This window comes from Corylus avellana, chromosome ca5 (assembly GCF_901000735.1).
Source record: "Corylus avellana chromosome ca5, CavTom2PMs-1.0".
NCBI classification, from domain to species: Eukaryota; Viridiplantae; Streptophyta; class Magnoliopsida; order Fagales; family Betulaceae; genus Corylus; species Corylus avellana.
The window spans coordinates 4,309,762-4,323,238 of NC_081545.1; the positions used below are offsets into that span (position 1 = coordinate 4,309,762).

A 13,477-nucleotide genomic window follows, 5' to 3' on the forward strand; every position below is an offset into this window, starting at 1 on the left:
ACTTAATGATACCATTGGAGACCTAAATCAAGATAGCTTCCTTAATGGCTTTTTAAGAAAAAGAAAATCCTGAAAAATAATTGTTATTAGTTATTACATCACAATAAAGAAAATGTTGACGGTAAAGGATATTGGTTTGTAACGGTTAAATCACCGCATATTTCTCAATAAGAAAATAATATTTGAACTTAAACAGAGAGGAAAAAAAAAATTATTTAATTAATATTTTTAACGGTAACGACTTTTTGTGCGAGTGAATGGGTTGTCCGTCTGTCGTTTTGGTCTTGCCTTGTCTCGCCGGCCAACCAACATAACGTTGTGTTCGATATAAATATTATTTAGTAGCAACCCAAAGCTCCAATATTCCTAAGCTTTCCTTTTCATTCAACAGTTTTATTGAACTTACGCTTTCTCTCTCTCTCTCTCTGGGATTATCAAGATGAACGACCTGCTCACGGTACGTTGATTCTAACTTTCCAACTTTTGTCATCTGGGTGTATATGCGATTGTTTTGCAATTGCTGTGGATTGATATCACTGTATTGAAGTTGACAAATTCATTTTAATTACTGGGATATAGAAATGGTGATTTTGCTATTTGGATCTTGACCTTTTGGGTTTCATGCTCTCTTTGTAACGGCTGGATTGGTGATGTTTAGGTCGGATTTAGTTCTCTGCTAATGATGATGAATTTCTAGTCTGATGCTTTTATTTTTATTTTTTTGTGATTTCTGTGTAGATTTGAGACTTCCAGTGAATACCCACTTGTGATTTAAGAAAAATTTGCAGTTAGATAGCTGACAAATCTCCTCACTTCGTTTTAAGTGGGGGTTTTTTTTTTTTGATATATTAATGTTTCTAACTTGAATTGGTAATCAAACTGAGCTAATGGTACTGTTATCAATAGTTTATGTTTGTTAGTGATCTATTTGGCACCATTATCTAAAACTTTATAAACTGATTCAGTTGAAAAGGGTAAAAATTGAATTGGATTTGGACTGGAGAGATTACTTAACTTCTAAGTGTTCTGAGTTTTCTTTTTTTCATTTTTGGTAATTTGATTGTTGATTTGAAGAGAATTATACGGTGCTTGTTCTTTCAGTATATGTTAAAGAGAATTTATTTTGTGTGCTTTTTCTGTGGTTTAGGATTCATTTGTTAGTGATGCCAAAGGTCAGCCTTCCAGAGATAATGATATCGAAATGGGAACACGCGTTCCTGGAAGCAACCCCGATATGGGAATGGCAGCTTTCAACAAGCAGGTATATCCTACACATTATGTTCTATTTTCTTTTGCAAACTTATATGTGATTGGGAAATCCATCTGACTTGATCATGCTGAGTTTTTTGCCATTTTTAGCAAACTTATACTGATAATTTGCATTAGTTAGGGGGGACAAGCGAAATCATATAAAGTGTGATTCTCTTTATAATTCTGTTACCTTCCCTGCACAGAAAAAAGAAGATATCTAATTTTGCTGTCTTTAAGTAGATTTCCTTCCTAACAACTTGTTCTATCCCTCCCTTTTCCTGCTGTTCTTCTTATTAGATACAAGAGGTTGAGAAACAGGTGGAGAAGGTCTCGGTGCTTCTTAAACAACTAAAGGTATGTTGATTCTCATCCAGGGCTAAATCTATTATGCTTTTGCATTGAAATGTTCATAAGCAGTGTTTCTGGAAATGAGATCTGATCCTGTAAAATTCCATTGCCTTTGCTTAGTTAGTTTATTGTATGTGCTGTGGTTCTACAGGTGTGAAATGTTTGGTCGTCTTAATCTTACATTTCGGTGTGGCACTAAATTTTAACTCTGAAGACACTCAAAATGAATTATTTAATTCTATTCCTTGATCTCTATACCTCCTGGTGGGAATTGTTGTAGCACGTAGTTTTTGCCATCCAGAGCAAAGGTCAAGATGGGAACCTTTATGGCAGCATCTGGTTCAGTTCTTCAACTTCTTAGTTAAGCCATTTAATGAGAACTGTGTGTGTGTGGGGTGGTGGGGGGGGGGGAGGGAAAGGAAGGATGGGATAAATGTCAGAAACAATTTTGGAAATTTGAGTAATAATATTGTAATAATTTCAAATTTAACTATCTAGTTAGACTAGATACTGATCCTAGTGCTCTAAAACTGGCTTTCAACCTGGTTGACCAAAGGGATGGTTTCTGGTTGAAATGGAACAAATTTCTAATCTCGTCCAGGATACATGAGTTGCACCAGCTTTTGTTCACAATTTCTAAATGTGATATAAGTCTCATGATTCTTAACCATTTTGTTATTAGTTTTCAGTAGAAGAAACCAATCATTAAACCTTTTGTATGCTTTTGAAAAAAATAGGCAATTAGAGGTTGTGGTTATAAAGATATTCCACCATTAGTGTATAGCCCAGATGTTGAACAATGTTAAAATCTTCGAGCATATCAGACCCTGCTTCTATCAGAGTCAAGGATTAATGACAGGCACTCAAAATTTAAGTAGAGAATCTCTCTCTCTGTCTCTCTCTCTCTCTCTGATAGTATTGTTAAAACAGTATTTGCAAACTTTTTCTACAGGATGCTAACGAGGAGTCAAAGTCTGTTACAAAAGCTTCCACCATGAAAGGTAATTCTTTTGTCCATGTCCTTTACAGTTGAAAGGCGTGTATTTGAAACTAAATCACCTCATTAAGTCACTATTATTTTATGAAAAGTTAGCTACTAGTCAGTTGACTGCGACTGACATTAAGTTTTGAGTTATTGGCGACATTGGTGAAATAGAAAAAGCATTGGCAGAATCTAATAGCAGAGTAATTTCAGATAGACTTGGCCAGTTGATTCAAACTCAATAAACTGTTTCAAGATGCATTAAGTTGACCAGTTTTGAGTATCTATGTTATCTTCTTGAGCTTGTTGCTTAGTTGCATGTCTATTATCGATACAGACTCATATTAACAATTACTGTTAAACTATATTCAGCTATTAAGAAGCGGATGGAGAAAGATATTGATGAAGTGGGGAAGATTGCACGAGGTGTCAAAGGAAAACTAGAAGCAATTAACAAAGATGTAATACTTTAATCAATTGTGTCTAATCTGCTAGCTTCTTTTGAGGGTAATTAACCTCTTTCAGCTTTATGCACTGACTGCTTGTTCTTTCCAGAACATTGGGAATCGACAAAAGCCTGGATGTGAGAAGGGAACAGCTGTTGACAGAGCAAGAATGAATATGACAAAGTTCGCCGCGAGTGCAAATCTTTAAATCTTAAACTGCTTCTTAATTCATTTATTTTAGAATAATAATCTAGAAAATTGATATGTAAATTAATACTGAATGGCAGTTCCTCGATGAAAAAGTTCAAGGAGCTAATGACAGAGTTTCAGGTATATCTACGTCTTTTGCTTGTCACTGGTGTTATGATTCAGGCATGTCTACGTCTTTTGCTTCTCATCTATATGTTATGTTTCAGACCCTTAGGCAGAGAATCCAAGATGAATATCGCGAGGTTGTGGAGAGAAGAGTCATTACAGGTTAGAAGACTTCAGCCTTTAGATAATGAAAACTGCAAAATGACAAAATTAAGAATTACATGTTAAAAATGGTGTTATATTACTATTGTCTTTTTGTGTTGGTGACAATGTTTCTTTTCATTTTTATGCCATTGCATGTAAAAGTAACGGTGTTATAGTGCTATCGTTGTCTTTTTGAGTTGGTGATCATGTTTTTATTCATTTTTATTCCTCTATGATTTGATCCACAGTCACGGGAACCAGACCAGATGATGAGGTAAGCTTGAATCCTCATATATATTATGATTTGAGCATTGATAAATTTGGGTGTTATTTTAATTGGTCATTGTTTAATGACTTTTTCAGACAATTGACAACCTGATAGAAACTGGAAATAGTGAGCAAATCTTCCAGAAGGCAATTCAAGAAATGGGACGAGGACAGGTATGCTCTTTTTGATATCTAAAGTGAAGTATAATATGTAGATTTCCGTTTGTTTTCTGGTTTGCTCAATACTGATGAGGATTATTGAAGGCTTCTTTTTATCCATGTACATTGTTGTTGCTTCTGTTACTGTTCTTTACAACCATAAACACAATTAATTACATAGATCATCTAATGAGCAGATTTTTCTCTGGAATGGGTTTGTTGTATGTTGTGTTTTATAGATAACTAATGCCAAGGGTTAAGTTCGAGATAGGCCCGTTTACCATATCAAAGGGTTGGACATGTAAGTATATGACTTGGAACAGTCGTGATGGAGCAATGTCAAGCATGTTTCTTGCTCAGCTCCACGTCACTGGTCATCAGTGATGGAATGAGCAGAGTTTTCTTGGTATTGTATTTAGGTTATCATGGCAATACAATTACAGAGAGTTTACTACCATTTTCTGATCTTGGTCACTGATAACTTCCCCCGTCTCCAGTCCTATGATCATTCACTTACCAAGCAAGCTTTGGCTTGGAAAACGAGACTTGAATGTTTGATCTCCCCCCACCCCGAGTGTGCATGTGAATGTTTTGCCTAGGCTTGCAATTAGCCCATTGAGCTTGTAGGTCTTCATCACTTTTGAGGACTGGGTGAGCTTACTCATGCATTTGCAGCTTCAATGCAGTGAGAAAGAAAATTTTCCATCGTCCTTCTTGAGTGCATTGTAGCTTTATTATACACAAAGGGCACAGGCGAAGAGACGAAAGAAGAAAAAAGTCATGGTTCTTTGATTTTGCAATCTCAAAGTTCTACATACCCAAAGGTAGCTCTTATACTAAGTTTTCTTTGGCCATGGTTGTAGGTGCTAAATACCCTTGAAGAAATTCAGGAGCGACATGATGCGGTGAGAGAAATTGAGAAAAAGCTGCTCGACTTGCATCAGGTATATTTACAGAGAAGTGAATTTACCCTACCTGAAACCTGATGTCTGATATAGCTTTGAAATATTTCAACAGATTTACCTCGACATGGCAGTTTTAGTGGAGGCTCAAGGAGAGATCTTAGACAACATTGAAAATCAGGTTTGCTTCTACTTTTACATTATTGAGCATGTGGATCCAAGCATAAATATATGTATGTGTAATGTTAGAATATGTGTTGCTCGGTATCGGGTGTTAACGGGGTCTTGTCCAGGTTACCACTGCGGTTGATCATGTCCACAGAGGGACATCTGCACTTCAAAATGCAAAGAAACTTCAGAAGAACTCACGAAAATGGATGTGCATTGCCATTATTATTCTCCTAATAATAATAGCCGTTATAGTTGTGGGTGTCATCAAGCCCTGGAAGAACAAGGGTGCTTGAGTCTGTCCCTTTTGTCTCTTGTCCATGTAGAATTCTAGGGTTGGTTTTCCACACTATCCATGGCTTTTGGTTTGCCTGTCATAACACAACAGCTTCTTAACCTCTTTGGTGTGCCTTTTATTTATTCATTTGTGAAGTTGTTTTGATTGTGGTGGTGTGCTTTGTGGATGAAAGTTCTGGTACTTTTTTTTTTTTTCCCCCTTTTTTTTAAACATCATTCTTCCTTATTTGCTTTGCCAAACAATTGATCTTTTCTGCTGATTGTTATTATTATTATTATTATTTTCCAATTTATATATATATATATTTTTTGGTTGTAAGACCAAGTTACGTAGCCATCCCAATTCTCTTACGGACAAAGTTTGGAGGAAATAATTCCTTCTCTTATAGTCAAATCGACCAAATTCTTGACAGGTGGAATTTTTTAATGTTCATGTATTCAGTGGGCTAGACGTTGGTCCTCCCTCACCAAAAAGTCAAAAATCGTGTGCTCAGGAATAAAATTACCCAAAAAAAGGAAAATAAGAATTTGAGTAAGCAATCATAGTCATAGAGGAAGGATGTTGAAAAAAAACACCATCATCGTACCCATCAAAAGTATGGTCTTACTCTTCCAAGCATCCGAATATTTTTGTTTTCCTTTGTAGTCTCAACAATCAACTAGTTGTTTGTAGTCCTATTTCAATTGGTTTGGCACCAATATGCTTTCGGCTTGAATGTTTGTTTTGAAGCCACAACCGTTTTGTCTGTTTTGGCTTAAATTTTGCTACTTTTAGCTAAATGAAACCTAGGAGACTAGGAGTCCAAAGTAGTGGAGAGAATAGTTTAGTCCAACCACACGGAATCCCCCAACCAATCACCCACCCACTCTTGATCCTCCTTCATAATGTCGGATCGCTCCACCGTCTATCGTACAACATCTTCTTGACATCATGGTTCAATGGGCGTCTCGTACGAAAGTGAACGAGTGCTGAAGTCTATGGTGGTGGACGGCGGCAATAGTGTAGTGGCTATAGCCACTATGTAGTTGGGGTTGGACATGGAAGTGGAACAAGGGGGTGAGTTATTGGTTGGGATCAAGTGTTGTTGGACTATACTGATCTACACTAGTTTGGACCCTAGATTTCATTTACATGATGTAACATAAGAATGCACGCTTTTTCTTGCACTCATATATAAACAGAAGCACCCACAATAGACCTAGGGTAATGGTTATGATTCACGAATAGAAATTTTCAAACATAAAATGTGAGCAAGTTTTCATAGAGTCCATCTATCTTAACAGGCTCGAATGACCCACTAACCTGCTGGGACAAATAAGTCCTATAAAAGCTCTTCACATTTTCTTATTACATTGCTACGAATTTGAGTAAAAAATTACTGATAATCCGAATCTGATGGTCATTAATAATATGATCACTATAGGGTGCACAGTTGCTTCCCATTTCTGGTCATTGCGGGCCCAATAGGGCTATAAGATTGTACATAATCTGTTGTCCTATATTATGCTATTTCCCTACCTTTCTTGGCTTCTTGGTATTGTTCTCTTCTTAATTTATCAAATGTTGGGGTACAGTAAATTCGAGTTTTAAGCAATCTCAAGTAATTTTTCATTGGAGACAAGCCAAGCTCCAATAGTCATATTTCTTAGAGGTTACACTTGCCAAAGGGAGATACAAAGTTAAAAATCCTTGATGCCTTGAAAATTGCAGTGTAGAAGATTTTTTCCGTAAAACAAGTCCAATTATTTTGCAATTTTTGGGTGCAGGTTACAAATGCAGTGGACCATGTGAAATCGGGTACAGATGCTCTCCAAACTGCAAAGAGCTTGCAAAAGAGGTCGAGGAAGTGCATGATGATTGCCATTATTTTGCTCCTGCTGATTGCAATCATTGTAGTTCTCTCAATTTTGAAACCATGGAAGAAGTAATCAACAGAGGAAAGTTAACTCCCATCTGCTCACTCTCTCATAGTATACATAAATAAACCAAAAAGACAATTACTATTACAAAGTGTATGGTTTCTTTCTTTTCTTTTCATTTTCAATTTAATTGCATCTCTGTATCACATCTCTTATGAGATGCATTTACAAATAAAAGAAGCTAGTACATTCACTTTTGATTGTCTCTTTCTGAACCGTGGGTTGTATGCAAGGCTGGTTCTCCTCTCCTTTCCTCACCATCCATAGTTTTCTTTGCTTTGGGTGAGCTAAATCACTGGTTTCAGGAAAATTTAGGCATGGATAGCAATTGCTAAAGAACTATAAGTTGGATTTGATTGACTGCATACTCTTGTGGTAAGTTTCAAATTTTTCATTATCTAACAAATTGATATAAATCATGAGAAATAATTATGCAAAAACTCAATATACATATAAAGTGGGGGGAGGAATACTCAGCAGATGGAGGACCAAACTATGAGGGGAACAGGGCTTAAAAAAGAGTACTAACGCCTACCGGCAAGAAAATCACCTGTGTCTACAAGGTCGTATGTCTCATTAATACCCTGTTACAGTAATCCAGTGTTAGCTGCAGCACAAGTCTGTATTCTATAATCGGTAGAGTACTTCTGAAGTAAAAACAGATTTAGTTTTTGAAACTCTATGTCAAGTTACCAAATTGATGCAGGTCAACCACAGAGCTCCAGTGCTGTAAAGATTGATACATAATTAGGGCAAGAAAGCATTGATAGACTCTTCTTTCCCACCCCCCCCTCCTTTTTTTTTTTGGGTTAGAATGAAAATAAATGTTGATTTTTTGTAAATATCAGAGGCCATTTATTCCTATATATTAGATCTGAAGGGGAAAAACTGTTCCTGGAAACATGCATGGAACTCAGGGAAAACCTCCAAAACCATAATTGGAAGTCATCAAGGAAAAGCTGGGAGGGCAATGAGCAGTATCCCTGAGGCAGGTCCAGTGATCTCACCAACTCTCCGTGTTCAGTCGCCCCAGTTCTTTAATTTCAATCCAGTGCATGTGCCCTCCTGCTTTGATCCTTCAATTGATTTCTCATTATGAACTCCATCTTTATCACAATTATTGCCAGTTTCCACAAACAAGGCATAAGACTAAATGAACCATCCAAAAAGCGTTTATATTATCTTCAGTTTCTCCCAAAGCTATTCATTCAATGTTACAATCACTCCCCATATTCTGGCCCTAATCATCAACAAGCTCTTAATCCTTCTTCTTCCTCCATTTCACTTCATTCTCATCTACGAACATAGATGCAGTCAGAGGCGCAATCTCAGCTTTGTCCAATGGCCTCAGTTACTTAACCATAAACAAACTTCTTAATCCTCTGTCTTCCTCCAATTCACTTAATCCTCATCTAGAACATAGATGCAATCAGAGGCGCAATATCACCTTTGTTCAATGGCCTCAGGTACTCATGGGTGTCAAAAATGACCATCTCCAGAGTACCAAATAGATGAAGGCACAGTTATATTGTCAAAGGTTTATGGCTTTCCTCACTAATACCTTTCCAAGTGTTCATAGAACTCCTTCTGAGATTCGCACATTCCATGTAATTTTGTCATGTGTTCTACTTCAGGATTTCACTTTCAAAATAGATGAATAACTGAAGGAACTTAAAATCATACATGTACATATGCATTTTCGTGTGCATTGAGTATATAATATAATAGAAATGAGAAATTATCAACTCTTGTGTATCTATTACACCGTTCAAGTCAACCATTAAAAAAAAGTCATGGTAACTCTTACCCAGTTAATCAAGTGCTGATACTACTACTCAAACCTGGTTATCAGCCATGAGGTTACAAATTCACTCCAGAAAAAACCTACCAATGAATGTTTTTAGTCATGAATCCAGTGAAACAAAATCACCTTAGCTTTAACAAGTTTAAAGCAATCAACACCCATTGGGCAGTCTGCCTGAGAATCTAGAGCTGTGTAAATTTCTACTTTGCACAGCAACTCTGACAGTAGAAATCCAATAACAGGAAAAGCTTATGCTGGCATAAATGCACAAATATTTAACGGAACCAGACAACAGACAATATGTTAATCATAGGCATTGCGCGTGGGTCCGTATATCTTCATAGCCATCATGTGTACAGTATATAGAGCATGCTAGCATGTGTGTGTGTGTGTGAGAGAGAGAGAGAGAGAGAGTTCCAAAAACTGCACAGTTGCAGCTAGAGTAAATTGGTAGTGTTTTATGACTGTGATTGAAAATGGCAGATCCCAATACAATACAAAGGAAGCAGAGCAAACAAAAGGTCCAAAATTACAACTGTAATAGCGTTGCATAGGAATTTGCAAACATGCACACACTTTTCATAAGATGTGTAAAGCCAAAAGAAGTACGGGTCAAAAGTGTGCATGAAATGACAAACTTGATTGATTGCATAGCAGATGTCAAGTCTGGTGAGAGTTAGTAAAAACAGTAGAGATCGGATATCCTGGTTTAAAATTCAGTTTAATTTTCTTGAAATTACCAATTCAGTAGTAGAAACAATATTTCGTTAAACTGAGGCCAAACGCATTGAACACAAGAAATTCAAACACAATGACACACAAGTGTCAGTTGTGAACATTTCATAACTAGTAACATGAAGTAACTTTGATATCAATCTAAGAATAAACTTGAAGAGGACCAGATCATGTTGCGTCTGCTACAAATTCATTCAACTATTTCTGTACATGCTAAGAAGGAAATATTGAGACATGCACCAGACACATCCAGTATCAGACACAAACCCAAAAGATGCACACAAAAGGGAGAGGATTACACAATTTATTCTTTAGTGTTCAAGATCATAGAGTTTGATGATTAGAGGACAAAGACACCTGGCCAAAATCACAATCAGCACAGAAACCTTTCAACAATTTTTTTTTTTTTTTTTTTTTCCTCAATTGAATTAGAAGCTTTCATTTAATGCAAAATACAAGAAATACATCCGTCATTACAAGCAACTCAAGCAGCACACATAAACAAGTAAATAAATAAATAAGGAGCTATAACCGCATACCAACCACATAAACTAATCACATTAAGTAAGACCCATTAAAGACAGAGAAGGGAATGTAGCAAAGACTACGGATAAAAAGTTATTTGAATATAATTTTTAAGCTTCGTTCTAGCAGCAAGTCTACTTCTAACATCTCTTTTAACAGCTTGAAGCAAGCCTTCTTCACTCTTGACCTGCCCGTTAAGCACTTTTTCATTTCTATCAAACCAGAGATGATACATGGTAGCAGGGCAAGCAAGTTTACGAAGAATAAATCTGAAACTCCGACCTTTCAAAGTAGTGACAGCCAATTAACCCTTCACCCTACCTCTTATTCTGTCTAGTAACCAAACATCTGCTCAAAATCTCCTGGTGAAAGATCGTTCAAAAAAAACAAATGATCTCTACTATCCAATCTACTTCAACAAAAGGAACACAGTAAGTCACCCATAATACCCCAATTATCAATCTATACCAGGTAGAGAACAGATTCTTTATAACATGTCAGCACATAAATGAGTGCTTAGGCATAGCACCAGAGAACAAAATAAGGTTCAGCCAAATGACTTGAGGCATCTTGTGTCTAACTACTTCCCAAATATCAAGGGAATTGTATTTCCCATTTGAAGAAGGTGATGGATGAGCCCCAAAAAGAAAAATCGGAATAAGGAAGAAAATATCAGTAAACAAGTTTAACTTAGGGCTGGAAATACCACATACACAAACTGGTTTTTCTCTACTCCCCGCCCATTATCCTTTTCTCCCTTATAATTACTCAATAACATAGACCCACTACACCCTAAACTACCCATCACCACACCAACAAAAAATGCCCACCTATCATGCCAATAGAAAATATCCACTATCAGACTTTTAAGAAACTACCTCCACATCACGTCACTATGCCTCAATTCATCAGACCTGGCAGGTGGCCAAATCCAAGAACCAGTTTGCAGAACACTATCAAGTTTTGCTAACTTTGCTTGCTGAGTCATATAAATTCTGTTACAAATACATGGTTAAACAGGACCCAGAGGAATAGATTAAGCATTTCCCTCATTATGCCTCAACAAGGATCCAGCAATGCCTTTTAAACAAGAATCTACCTCCACCTCCAAATACTCTTTCGAGGAACTGAACCATCTCAAAACTCTTTCCTCCACGCAAATATTGTTTCACCCATTCAACCCAAATGGAAACTACTTGTGCAAGCAAGATCCATATATGCCTCAACACAGTAGCTTTATTCCAATCTTCAATTCTCCTTAACCCCAAGCCACCCTCTACCTTCTAACAATTCCATCTTCAAATTTTTATCTTTGTTCTCGCATTAATTTCTGAAAAAAATGAAATAATTCATTTTGAATTACTGCAAAAATGCATACAAATAAAAAAACAAAGAAAAAAAAAAAAAACTTTTATCTTCAGCGACCTCATACAATAAGTTGTGCGTAGTTCAAGTGAGTATATCATTATCTTTGCGATATTTGCAGTTGCAGACCCAAATCAACCTAAACTAAAAGATTAAACTTTTTATCGTTTTGTTAAATTTTCCTCAATTTCGTGATAACCCAATAGAGATAAACACAATTTGGTTAAATATCAGAAACGTAACATCTGAATTGTCAAATATCACAAACGAAAGGTTCTGAGATTTGTTGACCTTCAAACGCATTCTCTCATTTTGATAAATTTTTCTCAACTTTCTTGACAACCAAATAGAGATAAAAGCAATTTAATCATATTCCACAGCACCCAATTGGTCAAATATCAGAAACGTAACATCTAAATTGTCAAATATCAAAAACGAAAAGTCTGAGATTTGTTTACCTTCAAACACGTTCTCATTTTGTTGAAAGCCCCAAGTTCAGATTCGACTCCGAGAGAGAGAGAATGAAAGCGATAGTCGGTCTTTTGTCGCCACGACAGAGCAAATCACAGAGAGAGAGAGAGAGTGAGAGATGTCTAGTAAAGCGCCACGTATAATTATATTTTATTTTCTTGAATTCATCAGCAAAGCACTCCTTACAGCGCCACTGGGAAAAATAAAAATAAATAAATAAACAGCAGAAAATTGTGAAAATGACTTCTCTTAACAAAGCAGTAGGGACCTGCTCAAAGAGCCCCACAAACTAGTGAGCTCCTTGCTTGGGCAAGACTCTTTTCTTAGAGCATTTTTAACGGAGGAGTTATATTTCGATGAAAAATGACTTTTTAAAATTTATTTTTATCTAGTTTAGTTAAGTTATTTTTAAATGTTTTTACATCTGATTAGCTATATTTTTATCTATTTTATTAAAATATTATTAAAAGTAAGAAAATTTTTGGAAAAAAGAGAACATGTGAAAAGAAAAATAGGAAAAAATTTGAGAAAAAAGAACATGCAGAGAAAAAGTAAAAAAATATTTGAAAAAAAGAGCAAACAGGTGAGAGAAACAATGAAAAATAAAATAACTTCCTTGAAAAGTGCTGCTACATTTAGCTTTTTTTTTAGCTATTCCAATCAAATATCTATTTTACATTTATTTTTGGCTAATCTAATGTAAGAGATTTTTTAAACATTTGAAGAGCTATTTTAAATAAAAGTAACATTTAGCTCTTTTATTGAGAATGCTCTTATCTATGAAATTTAAAGTTTTTAAGCTATGAATAAGTCTTTTTAAAACGAATGAAAATTCACTAACGCATTTGTAAAGTTAACCCAAAAATATATTATGCATGGACTATTGCCCCTCTCATTGTTTTCACATTCTATAGGAAAGAACTTCTTCTTCCATGGCTACCCACCTTGGAGAAAAATCAGATTCCAACTTCAATACCGAAAAATGAAACCATTTTTTTATACAGAAATAAATAACCAAGGGCCACTCAATTAATTTTGTCATTGCCTTTGTGTCCATCCATTAGGAGGCCACCACACAACCACATGTCAACTAGATAGTTACTACACAGCTACATACCTATATTACGTGGCTAAAGATTAGGAAACACCATCCAAGTACCACCTCTATAATACCGTATAAGAAGGTTCACAAAGCCCAAAAAAGGAATGACATCAAAATAGTCCGAAGACTATTTATGCTTCTCGCAAAAAAAATTATCTGACTGCTCTTCCGCCTGTTTTACTTTGATAGTCTCTCTTATTTTGTTAAGTGCTCATTGTTCAATCCGACCATGAAAAAAATAAATTATGTATTATTGCTTTTATAACAACATTCATG

General features: G+C 35.9%; 1 protein-coding gene across 2 annotated transcripts; it reads left to right on the plus strand.

Annotated features, from left to right (window-relative positions):
• Positions 1–347: 347 nt before the first annotated feature.
• LOC132180374 (syntaxin-132-like) lies at positions 348–10,004 on the plus strand. Of its 2 annotated transcripts, none has more exons than XM_059593171.1 (13): positions 348–457; positions 1,148–1,261; positions 1,549–1,605; positions 2,552–2,600; positions 2,954–3,042; positions 3,137–3,210; positions 3,315–3,357; positions 3,444–3,504; positions 3,735–3,760; positions 3,850–3,927; positions 4,776–4,856; positions 4,930–4,995; positions 7,047–10,004. In XM_059593171.1, the coding sequence occupies exons 1-13, from the start codon at positions 440–442 to the stop codon at positions 7,206–7,208; spliced, it is 918 nt and encodes a 305-aa protein (XP_059449154.1). In that variant the 5' UTR covers positions 348–439; the 3' UTR covers positions 7,209–10,004. The 2 variants fall into 2 exon arrangements, with proteins under 2 accessions (XP_059449154.1, XP_059449153.1); XM_059593170.1 differs by lacking the exon at positions 7,047–10,004 and adding an exon at positions 5,108–5,426.
• The last annotated feature ends 3,473 nt before the right edge of the window (positions 10,005–13,477 follow it).